The sequence below is a fragment of the Castor canadensis genome, chromosome 8 (assembly GCF_047511655.1).
Source record: "Castor canadensis chromosome 8, mCasCan1.hap1v2, whole genome shotgun sequence".
In the NCBI taxonomy this organism is placed as follows: Eukaryota; Metazoa; Chordata; class Mammalia; order Rodentia; family Castoridae; genus Castor; species Castor canadensis.
Window position 1 is genome coordinate 120230171 of NC_133393.1, and position 21131 is coordinate 120251301.

The window sequence follows — 21131 nt, forward strand, 5'->3', positions numbered from 1 at the left end:
CCACAGGACCTGTTCTCCAATTTTGTAGAAGAAAAAAGGAAAAAAAGAAAGAAATGACATTTTTGCTTGTTTAAGATAAATGCAGTTACACAGGGAGTTTCCTTGTGGCACTTCTATATTATATATGTATTATAACTCCAATTGGTTCATCTCCTCTATTTTAAGCCAGTTGACTGGCTTAAAAATTCTATATTTAAGCCAGTTGACTGGCTTAAAAATTCTATATTCATTCTTTTATAGAGAATACATCAACCATATTTACCTTCTTAGTTTCCTTCTTTTACCTTCCCTCTCTCATATATGACCTCCCCTTAGTGTGACCTGTTTTTCATAATATTGTTTGTATTTGTATTAGTTCTGTATTCCACATTTGAGAGAAAACATGTGACTTTTGGCCTTCTGAACCTGGCTAACTTCACTTACAATGATGTTTTTCAGTTTTATCCATTTATCTGCAAATGACAAAATTTCATTCTTTTTTATGGCTGAATAGAATTCCATTGTGTATAAATTTTGTTCACTCCTTGAGGAGTAATTTCTTCAATATTAAATGTATTTCCGTAGTGACTATACGCAACAGTGATTCCTTACAAATTCAATTCCACCCAGCATGAAGTGACAATTGGATTTAAATAGTCACAAAATTGCCAAATATTTCCTGAGTGCTCCTATAAATATTGATGGAGACATGGAACTTCAGCAGCTTTCTAGAATACTCCACTGTCGCAGAAAATGAAAAGGCAATCCCTGTTCTTGTAGTAGGAGACAAGACCTCCTACTACAAACTGATTCCTCGTATCTTATGACATTGCTTGATTGAAACTAATTCTTCTAAAATCAAAATTCTTAAGTACATAATTGAAAAAAATCGAATAGGTCAGCCCAAAGAAGACTTGAGACCTTTTAATTTAAATCTGTAGAAAAATGTCCACACTCCAAAAAGCAACAAATGACAGGCATTTACCAATCCTGTTACCAGATGCTATATTGCCTTCCTGATGTGGCTAAAATAAAAGTAGGAATAAGTCCCTAACACAACCCCTCCATTTTCCTCTTCTACCATCATCACTCTGCTTTCTGCTTTCCAACCACACTGGTCCCTTTCAGGGTCTGAATACCATCTGCAATTCTTCTGCAAAAGAGCCTTTTGCCCTATCTCCTCCTCTTTATCTAATCAATTCTTTAAGGTAAGACTTCTCTGAGGCCCATATTCTTTTGTGAAGCTAGCTGCTTTTGCTATGTTTTGTATGTAAATGACCTAATTTATTTCCTCAGAACCCTTACTACTTTTATATTTAGACATTCAGAGAATTAAATATTTGTGATTATTTATTAATATCTTCCCTCTACTAGACTATAGGCACCATGAAATGATACTCTGCCCATGTTTGCTCACCACTGAGCCTACTGCAGTAAGATTGCAACATGGATAAGAAATAGTATTTGTTGAATGAATGCAGAATAAGAACTGCCAAGTGAACTGTTGGAATCAAGTTTGTCTGCTGTTATCTCTAGCCATTCAACCTTTGGAACCACTGAAATATATATTAATCTCTCAGAAAAGGATTTTTTGAACATGCATTTTAAAAATTCCCTTCACAGCAGATTTTCTTGACCCTAAGCATCTATATTTTATCTGATTATTCAAGTTTGTGATTTCTTATGATTCCAGATAGATAATAGCCTTGCTCTGTAAGACCTGGAGAACTTAGAGGAACAATGTGAACTTGATTCCCCATCACTGATGGCTATTTGATGTCAGGGCTTCTCTTCATGTCCAGTCTCTCCTTTCTTTTTTTACTGTGATATTAGGGGTGCATTGTGACATTTACAAAAGTTCTTGCAATATATTATAGTTAAATTCACCCCCTCCATCATTCTCTGTAGCCTCTCCTTTCAAGTCCTGGAAAATTATCTCTGGATGGGTGGCATCACTCAAGAAATAGAATGTTCTGTTGATTGTTTTCTAACAGCCTCCAAAATAAATTCATTGGTTGGCCCTGGAGCATCGTGATGCCTCTGAAAAGTATGTGTATAGTAGCCAGTCCTAACTTCAATTACCACAAGGTTGCCAGTGTTAGGAGGTCTGTTGTACTTTGTTTGCATATGGTATCCACTGCACATTTTCACTGATTTCATTAATAACTAATTAAGATGAAGAAACAATTCCCTCACTTTCCAGGTAGGCTAAGCGATGTATCTTAATTAGTGTCAGCCTTTAGTGACTGCCATGGGGATCCTAGCCATTCACCTTAGTGGTGATGATGTGAATTAGCAATACATTTTCAAGCAGGCAGCTACGGATTTTTGATTCTCTGTCATGTATTTTCTTCTTGTATTGAAGTTCTAAATGAATGACTTTTCTTATTACAGTCAGTCCTTTCCCATGGTACTGTGGCAGACTGTGCTGTGGTTGGCAAGGAAGATCCTTTGAAAGGCCATGTCCCATTAGCACTCTGTGTATTGAAAAAAGGTGAGATATTTTTGTCCTCTCTTACAGGGGCTGAATGATTAACTCACGGTAATTCAGTGCTTACTGCCTCAACTTTCTCCCTAGATATAAATGCAACAGAGGATCAAGTTTTGGAAGAAATTGTGAAACATGTTAGACAGAGCATTGGCCCTGTAGCTGCTTTTCGAAATGCAGTGTTTGTCAAACAGTTACCCAAAACCAGATCTGGCAAAATTCCACGTTCCACCCTATCAGCCCTGGTCAATGGCAAGCCATATAAGGTAAATGGTCAAAGATGTTTAATGCTGAGTTCTGAAATCTTTTTCATCATTTGTTTGATGTCAGCAAAACTCTTAAAAATGTTTTTCAAGTGTAAGTTGTGTCCCTAGCAAACACATACTAGTATGATTTTTTTTTTCTTAAGTGGAGAATTACATAGCCACTCTGTATGAGAGTTTGGGAAAGAAAGGCAGATCAGTTAAAATCTTATACTTTAATCATAAGAGCCTGTGTATGAAAAGATTTTTGCTATTAGTAATTATGTCAGTTAAATTCAAGCATACTTATGGGAAACTAAATTGTATTAAATAAAGGTATATTTTCCTTCAATGGCTATATGAATGAGACAGCAAAATATTTAAGACTGGTAGTATGTTTAAAATGTTTTAACTGCTATATGTGCTAACTTCTCCTGTTTTAAGTGAAAAATTTTAGACAACTTTAGCTTAATTCAAGTACATATTTTCTTTTAATTTGTAAGCACATAATCTGTATACAGGATATGCATATTTTAATCAATAAGATCTAATAAGAGAAATGCAACAACTATAAGGGATACTTATATGAACAAATGCCCCCAAAATAACTCTCTATGGAAATATGTAGAATGCTTCATTTGAAGAACTCTAGAGAAAGTACCATCTAGGACCAATAGTTTCACTAATTGAACCATTTATTTTATTACTGTGGAACATTATAGATAAAAGGTTTCCAATATTAAATACAAGGCTCCTTATTTTGTACATTCTTGTAGGAGTATTATAATGGGAAATACAACATTGCATATAATTGTTCTGTGGAGGGATTCGAAGATGAACTTTCTTCTGACACTACATTTCTTTCCAGGTAATGCCTACAATCGAAGACCCCAGTATTTTTGGACACATAGAAGAAGTGCTGAAGCAGGCCTCATGACTTTTTCTTTCTTATTTTGAGTCAATCAAGATAATTTTCTAGTTTGAATTAAGTTATTTGAGCTGTCTACTAGAAATAAATATTTAAGTAAATTACTTCCCTACTGAAATGTGAATTGTGAAGCTTAGTTTAAACTAGTGTAATGAGTTGTGAAAGATCCCGTGCCTTCTGTTTCATGCAACATAGTTTGTGTTGTTATAAATTGCCTGCAATATGGCTTATTGTATGTTGTCTAGCACAGTAAGAAAAATATATCTAAACGTATGATTTTTAGAAATGTATACTTTAACTGAAAGTGATTCTAATATAGACACTTCCTGAAGATAAAATATGCAGCTTTAATCCAAAATCTAAAACTCAAGTAAGTCAGAAAATAATTAAAATTGTACTTTAAGAAATCCTGAATGTTTTCTAATATTCTTAGATGCCATTGCTTCAGATGAAACAAAATGGGAAGTTTTAGGTAATCATCTAGGCAGATGACATTATTGTCTAGGTAGGAAGACTTGTCGCAATACTTTTCCCAAGTGAAAACACACCTGGGTTATAGTTCTGCCTTCATGTCGTTTGTTACTTAGGCAATGAGAATCACATTTCATGGAGATGAGGGATCCTGGGAGGCCCCATTCATGTCTCAGGTTCTTAGTTGTTTGGGTACTTGTTACTGAGTCCAAGCTCCTATGTAATCAAGAAAATGAAACACAAATAGAGTAGAATGGTGAGGAAAACAAAGCTTTTTATATTAGGATAAAGATCATAGGACCTTTGGGGTAATGTCAATGAATTTTTGATGTGAGCTTAAGCCAGTTATCCCTGTTAATGAGTTTCACAACAACAGTGGACAGTGAAGACTGGAGAGCGCCTGCTCCATCACGTGGGCAGCTGCATCAGGTCCCAACAGAATATGGCCTAGGGAGAGACAGGTTTCATGCTGTGAGAGCCTCTGGGCTTCCAGAAAAACTGAAATCCACAGTTTTACATGAAAGTTCTAATTTTTAAATAAATACTAATTTTAAAATTATGATGTTCAAACATATGTTTCCATGTAAACTATGAAGCTATTAAGCCTTTAAAAAAGAAATTGAAAATGAGCTTTTGATTGTTACAATTATAAAACAATTAGCTAGAGTAGATAGAAGTAGGTAAGTAACTATTTGATTTACTTAATAGGTCTACATGCATCAGTTATCAAAGCCTAAATCTTTAGAGGTTCTCAAAGTATTTCTCAATGTTTCAGTCCTTTTGAGAACATTATTGTCAAGAGAAGATTATCCTAACACAGTAGTCTGGGTACAGGGAGTGTATGTGACAGATAATAGATGAGAGTTTACTTGTTCATCCTTTATAACCTTTATAACTCTAACCATAACCCTTTATATAATGTGCATCCTTTATAAAAAGAGCCTGACAATGTTAGCTAATTTTGGACTGTAGGTTACAAAATAAATGTTTTCCCAAAGTAAATTTCTCAGTGTTTAAAGTGATTTCTTGATTGTTACATCTGAAAACAATGTGCTCATATTTAATTATATTTGTAGCCTGAATTAACCTAACTTGGTAGACACTCTAATTTGAATCTGTTGTGTTCCTTGGACTGTCCTTTCTATCAGGTACATTTTATCCATTATCACAACTTTAGTACTTCAAATAAACCATTTTAATATCTTAGCACTAAAATGTATTTCACTATTTGTTCCTATGAGTCAGTTAATTTGAAATGGCAAATTCTTTTACTGAATGTGCATAATTGTTCATATGCAAGTTATGAGCTCAGGCAGATCCAAGAATTGGGTAATGGTTACATCTTTGGTCCATTTGCACAATTTTCCTGGTAATCAATTCTGAAGGGACACTTTGGTAAGCAGACTTAAGTTATTTTCCAACTGAATGGTTCTGGAAAACAATGCATAAGATTAAAGAAGTAGTTATTTTTGGGGTCTTTTTGAAGAAACAGTTCTTTCTCAGGGGTCAGAGGTACTACTGTTACTTTCATGTGACTAAATATGGAACAAGAAAGATATACTTTAGTCATCAGATTGCTTATAACTTTGGAAGAAAACACAAGCATGAAAACATGCTCACCATGAAGGATTTTCACTAAATAGCACCTGAAATGTTTTAGGTTAAATGTGCCTTTAAAGACAATGTAATGTTACTACAATCATATTTAAATCATTTTTACTATAATACTTTCCAAAGTGAAAATAAAGCTGCATGTGGTGGTCTCTGCCTATAATTGCACTACTACAGGAGGCAGAGTTCAAGATTATCACAGTTCAAGGACAGCAAAAGTTAGCAAGACCACATTTAGCTAATATGCTAGTTATGGTGGTATGCACCTGTCTTCTCAGCTATGCAGGAGTGCTGTATAGTAAGATTGTAGCCCATACCATCTTGGCAAGAACACAACACCCTATTTGAAAAATAACTAAAGCAAAAATAGCTGGGTATGTGACTCAAATAACAGAGTACCTGCCTAGAAACTTTCAGGCCCTGAGCTCAAATGCCAGTACTGAAAAGAAAATGGAAACTACTACTTTCAAAATCTATTGAAAAAGTTTGTACTGATTATTTTTCTCATGAAAATATATTAAATATATCCAAAGGAGTCCTGTCTTACATTTTAAATAGTTTTATTTGAATAAAATTGTATTTGAAAAGGCCTGATCTGTTACTAATATCAGAATTCATAATTGTTGATTGTTGAGTGGAAGAACAGAGATGCTCAACTAAAGCCATTAAATGAAATTTAAAATTCAGCAGAAAATTCTACTAAAACATGTTTTAGCTTTTTTGAGGGAAGTAGCTGGATATTTATAACATCATATATGAGTCTATTATATATGATTAATATTTCTTACTTGATCTCTAAAAAGAAAATGACTTCAGTGATTGAGATATTGTTATCATTGTGATTTTTACTAAACATTCCCCAAAGGCTCATATGTTAAAGGCTTGGTTCCCAGATTAGTCCCAGAGTTGCTGTGGACCTTCTGAAGGTGGTCCTTCTAAGGTGGTGGTCCTTAGGTTATGGAAGGCAAGCTCCTTTGGTTCCTGGCTCTGAAGTGAGCAGTTTGCTCCCTGCCATTGCCATCCAAAATGCTCACCAATGGTCCAAAGCAATGAACCTCCTGATTGGATCTTAGACTGGAGCCTTCAAAACTATGAATCAAAATAAACCTTTTCTTTCCCTAAGTTATCACAGGTATTTCATTATAGTGACAGAAAGCCAATTAACTCACTGGTGTATAAAAATAAATTCAAATCTGCTTGTGATATTTTCATATCATGTCTCTATATCACATTTCATTTATATGAATCAAGATCCCCATTTTCAGATGATATTAAAATGCTCCTTCCCATTGTTTCTGATCAAGCAACATCTTTTAGAAAATGTAAAATAACTTCCATAAGCTAGTTTAGTTCTCCCTCTAGTGGCAGACTCACTTTTGAAGCTAAATATCAGATTGAGAGTAATTGAAAGAGTAATTTTCATATAGTCAAGTATGTTGTCAAATTTTATGTTCCTAGAAAACAAAGCTTAAGCAGTGAACTGGAAGTATTTTTTATTGACAATGGAGAGGGTTTCTGTTACCATTACCTTTTGACGGAATCTGTTAAACAAAAAATAGACAGCAAAACAAATGTAATGAACGTGCAAACAACAAATTGAAATACAAAAAGGAAATTACTAATGACAGGTCTTGCACCTAATAAGATCAAACAGCAGAAAATCAGCAGTTAGATAAATGGTATTATTAAATAGGTTTTTACTTTTAAATCTCCCATATAAACAAAGAATAAACAACAGCAACACCACCAAATAAAGCCACAGGGAAGAGATTACTCTTCTATACTTTTTATACACTATATATGTTAATCATTCTGTCTTTCATTTATTTCCTCTGATAAAGCTGACTCTAGGGAAGTCTCAACAAGGCCGTCTCGTCTAAAAGCTTATAACATTAGACACGAGTCTGGCTAATGCCCTGTTACATTGGCAAAAAGGAAGGTTTGGGGGTTGTCTTTTCCCAGTGGAAATGAGCCTCAGACTCTGTAGTGGTTGACATTCATTCTCCAGTGCTGGCTGGCAGTTCAAGGTGTTGGAATGAAAATGGAGTTCTTAGTGGTGAAGTTTTTTTTTTTTTCTTGGTCCACAGGCAACAAGAGGAGATTATGGTTTTTTTTTATATAAATTTTTTAAATAATTGCTTTTGATTCTTGTAAACAGTTTGGCTTTGTTTTGTATTGAAAAGGAGATCAAGCCATCACAGTGCTGTTTCTAAAGATAGAGGGCATCCCTGATTGCCTTTAAAGGTCATTTTTGGTTCCAATTCCAGTTTAAATCATTCTTCTTTTTTTGTTTTAAATACATGATAAGAGGCAGGTGGTAAGCTTTAAGTTTTAACAGACTTGAAGGAAACACATGTAGAAGCATGAAATATGCTTCAAGGAAACAATGACTTGTCTTTTACAATTCAAAAACTGTAAAAATGATGGAATGGTAAAATACAAATAGCACTTGGAATTGTCAAATGTTTGCACTTGAGACTCCATGAACCATATATTTTATTTTTTTAAAAAATCATATTTATATCCATTTACATAAGACTTACACATTTAAAAAGAAATACACAGTAATACATAAATGCCTAGTATATTACAACATGAAAAACAAGTGGCTCCATTTCATAAAAGCATCTGTTATACAGAATTTATGATGTGGATGATGCTTATTATTCAAATGACATAAGCATTTTATTACAATTGTAGTAAACTAACCAAACTTAAAATTTGACTCCCCCTACACCACATTTTTAACTTTTAATAAACTGTCACTTGTCACTATTTCTGAGAACTCAGTTTTCACAAAGGTTTCCACTGCTCATCTTCTTCGTCGGTAGTGCACTTTAGGTAGAGTAGACTGAAAAGACGACATCTAAAACAGGTAACGGACACTGTTAGTTCACTGACAGGTTCTATCTTGATAAGTCCTATTCCACTACTCTGTGGTGCATTTCCATGCAGCCTGCCTATCCCTTCCCTAAAAAATAACTCAAAGAAAATCACCCAGGATCTAACTAATAGTGGACATAAGTCCACTTTTGTGCCAAGGAAGCTAAATAAATAATAAGATGTGGTTAACTTTGGGGAAAGTATGGCTTTAATATAAATAAAGGCAATCACACAAAACATCAGCATGCCTTCTAAAAATTGTACAGCTTGCTAATTAACAAATTAGGTTGAGGTGACCTAGCCCATGAAATAATTTTACATTCTAGTTCATATATTTTCGAACTCTTAAAAAATACTATGATGATAAATATTTCAAAGACTCTGTGTCAAGGGGTATGGCACCACAGATTCTTTCCAGCCATTATATTCTTAGAAAAAGGTTACAATTTCTGATACAAAAGAAACAATAAATAGTATTTTGGAGATTATTTTAGTAACAAATGTGCTAATGCTTCATCAAAATAAAATTAGATTGTCCTACATTTACTGATTGTAGGTAAACACTATTATTCCATATAATGATTAAAAACTAGGAAATATGAACTAGAATGCCATGCATAAAAAATAGATTGAAAATAGTTAAAAAGTAATTCTACTCATCAGTCAAGAGCTAAGAAGCAAGCACTAATACATGTATTAAATAATCATCTATAAATTCCTTACATATTAAGTTCCTGAGACAATTTTATGTTATATGCTGAGTCTATTATACATAGTATTTTGGAAAGCTTCTTATTTGGACAAGTTATTATATACTTTAGATTATGTCTAATTAGATGACATATTGTATACCATAATTAAAAATGTTAGGGTTGGATTTTCTGAAATAAAATCTCTTCTGTGGATACTTTTTTGTTTTATCATTTTGAAATAGTGACCCAAGTAAGGCAGCATATTGCTCCCACATTAGATACAAAAGACCAACAGTAAGTCAGCTGGAGCTTTTAATTCAATGCAATGAATAAACAGCACATGGTGAGCTCTTCCTATAGCTATTACTTCTTCATCCCTGAGCACACATTTGGTTCTACGTATTATTTTTGAAAGTATTTTCCTAAATATTAATTCATTGAAAATCTGAGACTATTTTGTTACAGTACAGGATTAGGTTAAAATAATTTTTGAGGCTTTTTCAATAAAATGTCATTTGCTATGGATTTTCAAGTAGCTTCCACTAACTAGGATTTCTCCAAATATAAATCCCATATGTTTAAGGGTTTTATGCTGTTCCTGTTCTTCATTCTTTTAATTTAATTTTTGTTACTATATTAAATTCCTTAGATACTTAAAATTCATATTTGTTTTCAATATAAATCACATTTATGAAAAACAACAAACTAATAGTTTGATATTTTCCCAGTTACTACTTTTGTTTTTAATATAAATCTATTTACCAGTCACTTTCCTGTCTCTGCCACTACTTGACTGTGAACTTGATTAAATACCTATCTACCTACTTTAGCTTTCTTATATAAGCTAGGCACTAGCAACATAGGATTCTTTAAATGCCAAACTTATTAATTAAAGTGTATGGAAGTCAACACAAAATACTACTAAAAAGAAGACAAGAATATGATAATAAGCCATTGGTGTGTCATAATTGGGTGACAGCCTGCAATAGACAGACCTTACACCATAGCAGACAGGTGGTGATAGGAAACACTGGATGGAAAGTTACAGTAGGGAGAATCCTTTCCCCATTCTATCAGTTCAAAGGGGCAGCATCACCTCTGTACTGCTAGGCCATACCAAAGGACGTGGTGTATATTTCCTAGTCTATGTAGGTTCCATTTTTTTGTTGGTTTGTTTTTGTCAGCCAAAAGGAAACTACTCACAGCAGGTCAGTACTGCCTCCTTTGAGTGGCTTGTCAACATGAGTATGTGCGAACAGTGGAGTTGTCTAACCTCTGCAGTCTTGAAGAAGCAACTGCAAACGGAGAAAAGGGCTTTAGAAGTTCTCAGGTAATAGAGTACAAGATTTCAGATGAGAAAGATTTATTTTCTCCTGGATATATTAGTAGACTATCTTTTTCTAGGATATTAGCCACTCAGATTCTTCCTCTCTAGAAACAGTAACTAATGAAAATTTATCCCAGTTTAATTTAACTGAGCTTTGGCATTGTTACATATTCCTCCTTAGACAAGATCTGTAACAGGAGCAGGTCTCATGGGTGCTTCTGTTTTTGCTGCAAAAATTGCTCTCAGAGAACTCTGTATGGTGGATTGTGTTTTTCTCCAAATATTGTCAAACTTCTGTACTGAATTTAATCATGTTAAATTCTTCATGAATTTTGCTAACATATTCCATAATATCAATGAGCTATAAGAAATGTAGGCCAAAGATCACAATGGACATTGGAACTAATTCTAAGACCCAAAATAGCTATGACCTGGAAAAGAAGTAATTTTTCTAGTAATTATTTTAATAATGAGAGTAGGACTATTCTTGTTTAATGCTTACCAAAGAGAGATACTTTTGTGATTATTATTTCATAGTTGTCTCTCCAAAATGACTATTTTCCTTTATGAAGTATATAACACAAGTCTAATGTCCACAGAAGGAAATACAATTGGGAATTTATTGTTGATTTTGTGTCTGTTTAATTCTCTTCACATGGCTATGCTTGTTTATTTATATGGCCTTCTGCCTTGGTCAGAGGTAAAAATGTCTGATGAGTCTGAATTTCTAAGATGAAATATAAAACTTCCAGTTTTTAAACATATAAACTGTCAGTGAAGTAAATATTCATTTATTATGGACTTTTAGCCCACATCCAATCTCTGCCTTAAACAAATTATTTACTTTGGGAATGGAAGAGTAAAGAAACACAAATCATGCAGGTGTTCCTAGATGTGGACATTAGTCATATTGTTCTTTTTAGGATGCCGTAAATTATTTCTGGGATGTAAATTAAAGTGCCAAGAGTTCATGCATTAGCAGTTTACAAAGGAATCTGGGTTTTGATGAAAGCAAAGTAAATTTCAAGCAGAGCAAACCAATTCAAGACAAGAATCAATTCCAGAAAGCTATGCAAGGTCAGAGAAGTATGCTAACTTTTGCTAAACAAGCCTTTCACTTCATAAGCAGAAATGAAAAACTACTGTACCATCAGTTGTCATTTTCCTTGATTGCCCGGATGTTGTGGTTAACCTAAATCCAGCTGGTAACGTTTCTGAGGACCCAGGCATCATGGTGATTCCATGTACTTCACGAGGAGGAAACTGCCTTCTCCAGGTTGACCCACGTCTGAAATTCTTGTCATCACTCTGCCAGTACACAGGTAGAGTTTGATGTAATGCAAACAAGTAAACTAGTATAGGTGCCACCAAGCTGTGTGCTTAGAAACTTGTAATGACTTACTTACATTCAGTATGTCAACAGACACATGAAATCTTATATTTCATTTCAAATGTTATGTTGATGTCAAAATGAGAAAGTAGGACATTAGAAACAGAATTTTTTAAATAAAATTTTTAATATGATTTAATATATAATGTTTGGCAGCTTTAAACATCTTTGAAAACCAGACATCAAGTCCCATTATTTTTCTCAAAAGGAATATTGGATATTGGATATTGCATATTGTTACACTTCAAGTCAACTGATTTTGTAGTATGAGGTAATAACTGAATCAGCTGTTTCATTCATACACTTGAAAAATACCAAATCATGTATGGAAGAGATATTTGTCATAGGAAATCGATATTTGAGAAAACTGGCTAACATTAGATGAAATACAATCTGTATAAGGAATACCAAATTGTGATCGTTAGAGTCAGATGATCCAGAATTAACATGCAATTTGTGGAAAATCCTTTGCAATCAGGACACCACCCTTTCAATAAATACAGGTGCTGCTTAGGTGCCACTGAAAGCATAATGTAACTTGGTTAATAATGTAATTCAGTTATAGCTTAATGAAATAATCTTTCTTCTCTCTTAATACACAAAGTACCCACATAGGTACAATTATTTTCCTTTAAACTGGTAAGCAGAAATGCATATTTTAGCATTTAAGTAGGATTACTCTTTGAGTCTAATTCTAAAGAATGTATTAATCTTTCTATATCCAATCGGTCTTCTAAAATCACCAATTTTCTCATCTGAGGAAGGACCGTTTATTCCTTGAAGTTATAACCAAGAATGTGTTGTTTACCTTGCTATCTTATTTGGTTTCATTTTGACATATAAAGTAATAAGTTGATATTCAGATCCAATTATTATTGCTGTAAATGGATAACAATATAAGGTATTCTTCACAGACCACTAATTTAATTAAGGAACATTTAAAATCAATCTGGAAAAATAATTTTTGCACTGCTTGCATACATGTTGCTGAAATTCCAGTTATCAAAATCTAAATCTTGTTGAGATTTGATAATCATTTTATAAGTTAAGAGGTGTCTTGCTGTTCTTTTTAGCTGCTGTGTTTTACATTGTCTCAGACATCCAAATATTTGTAAATGTAGAAAAGAAAGAAAATTGCATGCTATAACCTCTGTGACATCTTGATTCTTGGAGTTATTGCATTAAGCACCAATCTTCATCAGTTCTACAAAACCCTATATTACATCATAGGGCCATGCAACTCTGATAATAAATGGGATTAAGGCTTAAAAATAATCCCAGTAAATTGAGAATTATATACCTTACAGTTGCTGTTGCTCTTTCAGTACAGAATACTGTTACTGCAGAAAATTAATGGGAACTATGAGCAAAAATATCATAGGGAAAAAGTTATCATAAGATAAGATTAAAAGATAGCCATCTAACTGAAGTCAACATCCATAGAAACAAATTAGCACTTCCTAAATTATTGCAGTGGAAGCTGAATGTGATCAGCAAATCTCCAGACAAGTTGTGATTTCAGACAAGTTGTTTGGGTATTATGACTCAGACTAAAAAAGTCTGAACAAAATACACTATAGAGTTTGAATAATAAAATCACGTATTGTGCCAGGCACCTATGGCTCATGCCTATAATCCTAGCTACTCAGGAGGTAGAGATCAGGAGGAATGTGTTTCAAAGCCAGCCCCAACAAATAGTTCCACGAGGCCCAATCTTGAAAAACCCTTCACAAAAAATGGCTGGTGGAGTGGCTCAAGGGGCCAGTGAATTCAAGCCCCAGTACTGAAAAAAAAAAAAATCATGTGTTGTGCTTTTAAAAATCAGAAAAAGAGGTACAATATTTAAAAGCTGATAGTCACATTTTATTTAATAGAACTTTCTGCTTCTTCATTACTGTCAGGAAGCAAAGTCATAACCCACATAAGTTTATGTCTCTACCAGACAATTTCTTAAGGATCACTCACATCCTAGAAGGTAACAAAACGATAGATCTTTAACAAATTTTATCAAATTCTACAGTTTCTAAGTAAGAATAATTGTATTCCAAAGTGTATGAATTTATATGACCATCTTTTTGAATCAACAATTTAGAAAAAGGATTAAAAGTTTAACAATTTATAAGATTAAAATTAGTTAAGTGTTAACTAGTTTTAAAAGTACTACCATTATCCTGATTGGACAAGAGTATGCATTTATTAGAGTTAGCTGGAGTCAAGATCATAGAGTCAGTCTCTCTCCATCCACCTCCACAAAGGACAGCTTGAGTATCATAACACCAAGATCATCTGCCCTCCTCAGTTGAGTACAGAATTATTGCTCCATTTTGTGATTTGGTGAGTTCATACACAAAATTATTTCAAACACCCTATCTTTATAACCAATAAACATCTGCATATTGCAACACAGAATTATGCATCTGTGTACTTGCCACTTAATACTGTATTTTCTTTTCACTTTGTCCAGAAAGAACTTGTACAAAAAATCAGGACCACTAAAGTGCTTCATCGATGCACAGTTTGCTAATTTCTCTTGTATTCATTCCTCTCCAGATGTTTACATGTTTATTGTTTTCCCAATCATATAAGTATGTATATATTACATATAGGACTTCTTACATTCAATATAGGTCTCATTGTTTAGGCTGTTCAAATGTTATTTATTTATTTTTAAGGAAGATTCAATATCAATATCTAAAAGAATGAAAGACATTCAACTTAATGAAGGTAAATTTTCTCTTTAGTTTAATATCTTAAAATTTCTTGAAGTGTTATAATGATATCTAGGAAATAAGCACATTCTGTATTACAAAGCTAAGTTGATCAATATTAGTGTTTTAATTGCTTATAAATTTTTAAATGGTCAACATTTTCTGTCATGGTTCATATCTTGTTTTGATTTACTTTTCACTGTTTCAAAGTGCTGAAATGATAATATACATAAACTCATCAAGCTCTTTCCAAAACAAAATAAGGAATATAATTTAATATTTAAGAATAATCATGGGAAAAATTCTAGATTCTTTCATAGAGCAAGCACATATTTTCCAGGTACTATTCTGCTCTAAGCTGCTTTTTGTTCACTTTTGTGCTAGGTAGGGGTACACTGTGGCACTACAATGTTCTTACAATATTGAATGTCAGGTAAGGACTTACTTCATCCAGTCGTCGCTCAGTTCCCAGGGCCAAGAGGTTATTGTACTCTCTTTCAAGAATCTGCCTAGCCTGTTGACATCAAATTACAGTTACTATCACTGAAATGGCATTTTATTTTAAAGCATACATAGATTATATTTATCTGAGAATGTATAAGGTTTTTAGTTCTCCATGTATGTAAGTCATTGTAAATTTTACCTATAAATACTAGTTCAGGAAATGTTCTTTCGCCTGTGGACAGTAGAGAGAAGCCACACGTAAATGTCCTAGGTCAAAAGGCCTTGACCACACTTTCCTACTTTACTCCTCGTAAGTACTTCATACAAACTTTAAAATATTTTTTAAAAAGAAAAAGTGAAGTTGGATTGCAAAATTTTATCAAATCACTGCAAGTAGTTTTCAAACCTAGCCAATGACCATCATTTGAAGAAATTTTAGTTTTAAAGGACTTCCATGCTCTATCTCTTGATATCTGATTTCTTAGGACTGTGACATACACTGGACACTAGAGGTTTTATTTTTAATTTGTATGTAATGGTTGATTAAAATAATTATCCAGATTTTGGAATCAATGGCATATGTAACGCGAAGTGTCTGTATAATTCAAACCTGTAAGTAGGACTGTATCTCAGAGAGGAAGAGACCAAAAGCCATCTGTCAGACATTGTTTTAAGAAATCTGGCATTGAGATGAATGTAGGGCCACATAACCTCTAAATCCCTTTCTGCTTAATTGTATGATTTTGTTTTGACTGGAAATGCAGTAGCTTGAAATTAAAATCCCGTGACACATTTCAAAGACTGAGCTTACTTTCATTAAGAACCATGAATATGTTAAGTGAAATAAACCAGGAACAGAAAGGCAAGTATCAAATGATCTCATTGCCAGTTGTGGAATCCAAAAGCACTGATCTCACAAAAGTTGAGAGCAGAATGATGGTTAATAGCATTTGGAGACAGTGACAGGGTGTAAAAGGGTTGATCGATGGGTATTAGGGTGCAGTTAAATAGGAGCAAGGAGCTCTGGAGTGCTATTGCACAGCAGGGTGACTAGCTAACTATGACGTACTGTGCATTTCAAAAAACTAGAAGAAAATATTTTGAAAGTTTTCTTCATGAAAAATGGTAAATATTTAAGGAAATAGATATGTTTAACCTGATTTAAACATTGCACAATGTATTAATATATTGAAATATCACACTACCTCATTAATATGTATTTTTATGTTCTTATATACCAGTGAGAAACATTTCGAAAAAGAATCAATTCACAGAAATACATTTTTTCTAAAAGTTTCATTTGTCCTTGTATAAACCAAGCCCCAGTGAATCTGCAGCACAGAGGGGCTTGCCTGGGTGTTCTGTGTTGGAATCTGTAATAATAATGCTAAGCTGCTGTAGTCAAAGTTCTCATCCAGAGCTATAAGTGAGCCATGCACCCCACTCTCAAGAATATTATTTGCATATTCCCGAAGTCCAATTGCTTGTATCCAGCGAATAACTCGGTCATTGCTCCACACCAACACATCTAGGAAAAGAGATGCATCATGTCAGGCAGCAGGACTTTCTAAAATAAAGAAAACCACTGATTGAAATGGGCCATTGGCATCTGACCAAGTCACATTTATACTGATTCATCCACTCCTATGCACCTGGCACCCTTCTGTTGCATGTAGCTGGTGTTCTAATAACTAACCTTTTCCACTTTAAGTCTGATAAGAAGTTATGATTTTCAGAATGCTTAGTATAAATGAAAGAATAGTAAGTACTTTCAAAGCATGGGCCACAAAGTGTTATTTCATACAAAGCCCTAGGAATCTACCTGAAGTTCAATGTTCTTACCACCAGATGGGGACATTTCTTATTTGTATCTTAAAACACACAGCACACACACACACACACACACACACACACACACACAAACAGTAGGCAGCAAAAAAGATTCTAATACTGTTCTGCATCAGAATTGTTATTAACCACTATTTAAATATTGCATATAGATGAGAAGATCCTTGTTTCCACCTGAAGAAATATGTAAAACAGAACAGAACAGTGAAATACAGGGACCAATAGAGTAACAATTACCGTGCTATTGTCAATTCATTATTTTCCAAATAAAATCTGATGCATAATTCCAGAACTTAGTCAAATCATAAGACTTTTTCTTTTTTTAAAAAAGTTAACATTTTACTGAGTACTAAACACTTTGATTTTTATCTTCTACAAATAAAACCTTCAGAGAAAATTATCACTAGTGACAATTTTAGATAAATTAAGCAAAGTATATCTTATCATTTGTTTTCTTTTATTTCTTCTCAATACGAATTTGCAAAATGTCACAGAGAAACTAGTAAAACACTCAGAAGGACCAGAATGATCTGCAGAACCGCAAAATTTTTAAGAAATGAAAGGGTAATTGAAAAAAATACATTTTTCTGACTTGTAGAAAAGGAACAGAAACTATTTCCTTCCATTTAAGTAAAAATATTTCTGTTGATTTTTTTCTTTCTGAGTGAAATTTTTACTTTTTTCAGAAAAATATATATAAATACTTTGGGAAATATTCAATTTCAACAGCTTATTTTCCCCCATTTCAATTATCAACAAAATCAAGCTAGTATTTGGAGGCTGGAGGTAAAATATTTTTATGTTGTTTATGTTTTTGAAGAGTTATTAATTTATCTTAATGTATTCATTTATAACCAACTTGTGTTTTCTTGAGCATAACATTACAGCAATAAGGTGATACTTCATTCACAACAAGGTCACTTCAGGCACCTTCTCACCCTAACAGTGACCAGTATTCTAACTACTCTTATAGGATTGATTTGTTCATTTTTTTAATGAAATAATACAATATGTATTTTTGTGTTTGCATTTCATTCAATACAGGATTCAGCAATGCTTTAGTAAGTAGTGGTAGCTTGTTTATTTTCACTGCTATTTATTATTCCATTGCATGCTTATGCTGCAGTATATTCATTCCACAGTTAATGGATTTGGGGTGGATTCTATTTCGGAGCATTAAGGATAATTGCTGCTCTGAACATTGTTTCAAATATATTTTGATAAATTTATTTACATAGTGCAGTTGAGTAAGTAGTAATAAAAGTATTGAGTCATGGGGTTATATGTATTGAATGTTAACAGATACTGTGTCACAAATTCTATTCTCACAATTTAATCCTGCACTAGTAAAGAATGAAAATATGCATATTTACCAGTTTTTTATTTCTTAGTTTTGTTTTGTTTGTTTTTTTCTTTTAGATATTAGGGTAGATGTATGTTGTTATGGCTTGAATTGTTTCTGCAAAAAATTTATGGTGAAATTCTCATCTCCAGTACCTCAGAATGTAACCTTATTAGGAAATAGAGTATGAACAAAGATGATTGAGTAAAATGAGGTCATTAAAGGAAGTCTTTATTCACTATGAATGGTGTCTTTTGTAGAAAGGGAAATTTGGAAATAGACATGCACTCATGGAGATTGCTATGTGAAGGCAAGTGATCAGAGTGATACTTTGAAAAGTCAAAGAACACTAAAGTTTGGCATCAAACCACCAAAAGCAAAGAAGAAGCCAGGAATTCTCTCTTACAGCTGTCAGAAAAAAAACAACCATGCAAGCACCTTGATCTTGGATTTCCATCCTTTATATTTGTGATTCAGTAGATTTCTACTTGTTGAGTCATGCATTTTGTGGTACTTTTTGTTAAGGAGCTTGACAAACTAACACATGCAATAATTATATGTAATAATTCTCATTGTGATTTGGAAATATTTACAAGTTTTGCTTCTCATATTTTAAAACTATGTATTGGATGCACCCAAATTTCCTATATCTTCCCTTTTGTTATAAAATATTCAACTTATTTATAGCATGTTTCCTACCTTAAAACCTATGTTCTAATATTTTAAAAAGTCACAGTAACTTTGATTAGTATTTGCTTATGTATCTCCCTTGCTTCTAACTTTTCTAGTTCTTTTGTTAAGGTGTGCCCATTGTATATAGCATACCAATACCATTTTTCATGTCTTTAAATTGGATTAGTTAGTACACTACCACTTGACATTATTACTCAGATATCTGAGGTTAAATCTACCATCTTTGTATTTATATTAGCTGTCATTTTCCCCTTCTCTATTTATTACCTTTGTATTGTGTGTTTTTTAAGTTTACTCTACCACTAAATTAGGTTTTGATTTTTACACTTTATCTTATTCTCTTATTAGTCACACTTAAAGTTTATAAAATGCCTCTTTGATTTATTAAAGTCTACTATAAATTGGTATTTTATCTTTTCTTAAATAACACAAAGACCTTCAAACAATTTAATTTCATTTACCACATTCCTGCCTTTGGCACTATAGTTGTATGTACATTAATTCTGTGTTAAATTTAAACTCTGAAGGTATTATTATTATCATTGCCATTAATTTGCTTATACATTCTTTCAGTTTCTCTCCTTTCATCTATTTTATTATTTCATCACTTTTTCCTGAATTTTTCATCCTAATATTTCTTTTGTGTTTGAGTGTTCTCTTAGACTTTGCTTTGCCTGAAAATGCGTTAATTCTTCCTTTAGTATTGATGCACATACTTCTAGGTAAAATGTTAGTTTGATCTGGCATTTCAAAGGTAACGTTCCATTTTTCTCTAGTATTGCTTAGCAGAGCATTACCCGATATCCTGCTTCAGTTTTTTGAAAATAATATGTAATATACTCTGGTAGGTCTAAGACTGTTTTTTAGGAGGGTGGTCATGATTTTAGAAGCTTTACTATGTATCTAGGTATGCTTCATTTTCTTTTTCTTTTTGTTTTTAATCTTGCTTGAGGTTTGCAAGGTATCTTGAATTTGTAGCTTACTGTTTCTATTACTTTGCTTATAAGTCTCTACCACTGTCCTTTCAAATATTGTTTCTTCCTCATTCTGTCTTACTTCTCTTTCAGGGATTCCAGTTGCACACATACTAAACTCCTTACCATGTCCAGTGTATTTCTAATATTGTATACATTCATCCTTTTGTTTTTTTTTTTCAGATTTCATACCAGTTGTTTTCAAGTCATCTATCTTTTATTTCACTAAACTTCTCTTCTACTGTTTTAAGCCATATACTGAGGAGTTGTCTTATTTTGTTTGTGGCAGTGCTGGGTATCAAAGTCAGGGCCTTAAGCATAGTAAGGAAGCTTTCTACCACTGAGCTGTGTGCACAGCCCTATTGAGCTCTTAACTTAAATTTTTACACATCTGTTTCTTGAACTTTACATTTGATAGCCTCAAAAAAAAATCAAATACCTAGGAATAACCTTAACAAAGGATGTAAATGATCTCTACAAGAAGAACTACAAACCATTGAAGAAAGAAATAGAAGATGACAACAGAAGATGGAAAGATCTCCTATGCTCATGGATTGGCAGAATCAACAGAGTAAAAATGGCTATACTACCAAAAGCAATCTACATGTTTAATGCAATTCCCATCAAAATCCCAATGACATTCATCACAGAGGTTGAAAAATCAACCCTAAAGTTCATTTGGAAACACAAAAAGCAGTGAATAGCCAAGGCAATACTGAGCAAAAAGAGCAATGCTAGAGGTATCACAATACTCAACTTCAAACTATACTACAGAGACATAGCAATAAAAGCAGCATGGTACTGGCACTAAAGCAAATATGAAGACCAGTGGAACAGAATAGAGGACCTGGATATGAATCCACACAGCTATGCCCACCTAGTTTTTGACAAAGGTGCCAAAAACATATGATAGAAAAGACAGCCTCTTCAACAAATGTTGCTGGGAAAACTGGATAACTGCCTGCAGAAAACTGAAAACTAGATCCATGTTTTTCTCCTTGTACAGTATCAATCCAAAGTGGATTAAGGACCTTAATATAAGACCTGAAACCTTGAAGGTAGTACAGGAAAATGCAGGGAATACACTGGAAGCAATAGGCATAAGCAAGGA

The 21131-nt window shown here is 33.3% G+C and overlaps 2 protein-coding genes across 24 annotated transcripts in view; one reads left to right on the top strand and one right to left on the bottom strand.

Annotated features, from left to right (window-relative positions):
- Acss3 (acyl-CoA synthetase short chain family member 3) overlaps positions 1 to 5110 on the top strand; it is a 153096-nt gene extending 147986 nt beyond the window's left edge. Inside the window, exons 14-16 of the mRNA XM_020173069.2 lie at positions 2374 to 2473; positions 2558 to 2733; positions 3578 to 5110. Of these exons, the coding sequence (XP_020028658.2) occupies positions 2374 to 2473; positions 2558 to 2733; positions 3578 to 3646 (345 nt within the window). The 3' untranslated portion in view covers positions 3647 to 5110. The remainder of the gene's footprint in view (positions 1 to 2373; positions 2474 to 2557; positions 2734 to 3577) is intronic.
- A 2085-nt stretch (positions 5111 to 7195) lies between these two features.
- Ppfia2 (PTPRF interacting protein alpha 2) overlaps positions 7196 to 21131 on the bottom strand; it is a 454825-nt gene continuing 440889 nt past the window's right edge. For 15 of the 23 annotated variants that reach the window (XM_074084029.1, XM_074084051.1, XM_074084034.1 and 12 more), the window contains 5 exons: positions 16516 to 16691; positions 15165 to 15233; positions 11770 to 11929; positions 10498 to 10589; positions 7196 to 8585 (listed from right to left, as the gene is read on the bottom strand). In XM_074084029.1, the coding sequence (XP_073940130.1) occupies positions 10531 to 10589; positions 11770 to 11929; positions 15165 to 15233; positions 16516 to 16691 (464 nt within the window). In that variant the 3' untranslated portion in view covers positions 7196 to 8585; positions 10498 to 10530. The remainder of the gene's footprint in view (positions 8586 to 10497; positions 10590 to 11769; positions 11930 to 15164; positions 15234 to 16515; positions 16692 to 21131) is intronic. The other 8 variants (XM_074084040.1, XM_074084032.1, XM_074084050.1 and 5 more) reach the window with 1 other exon arrangement.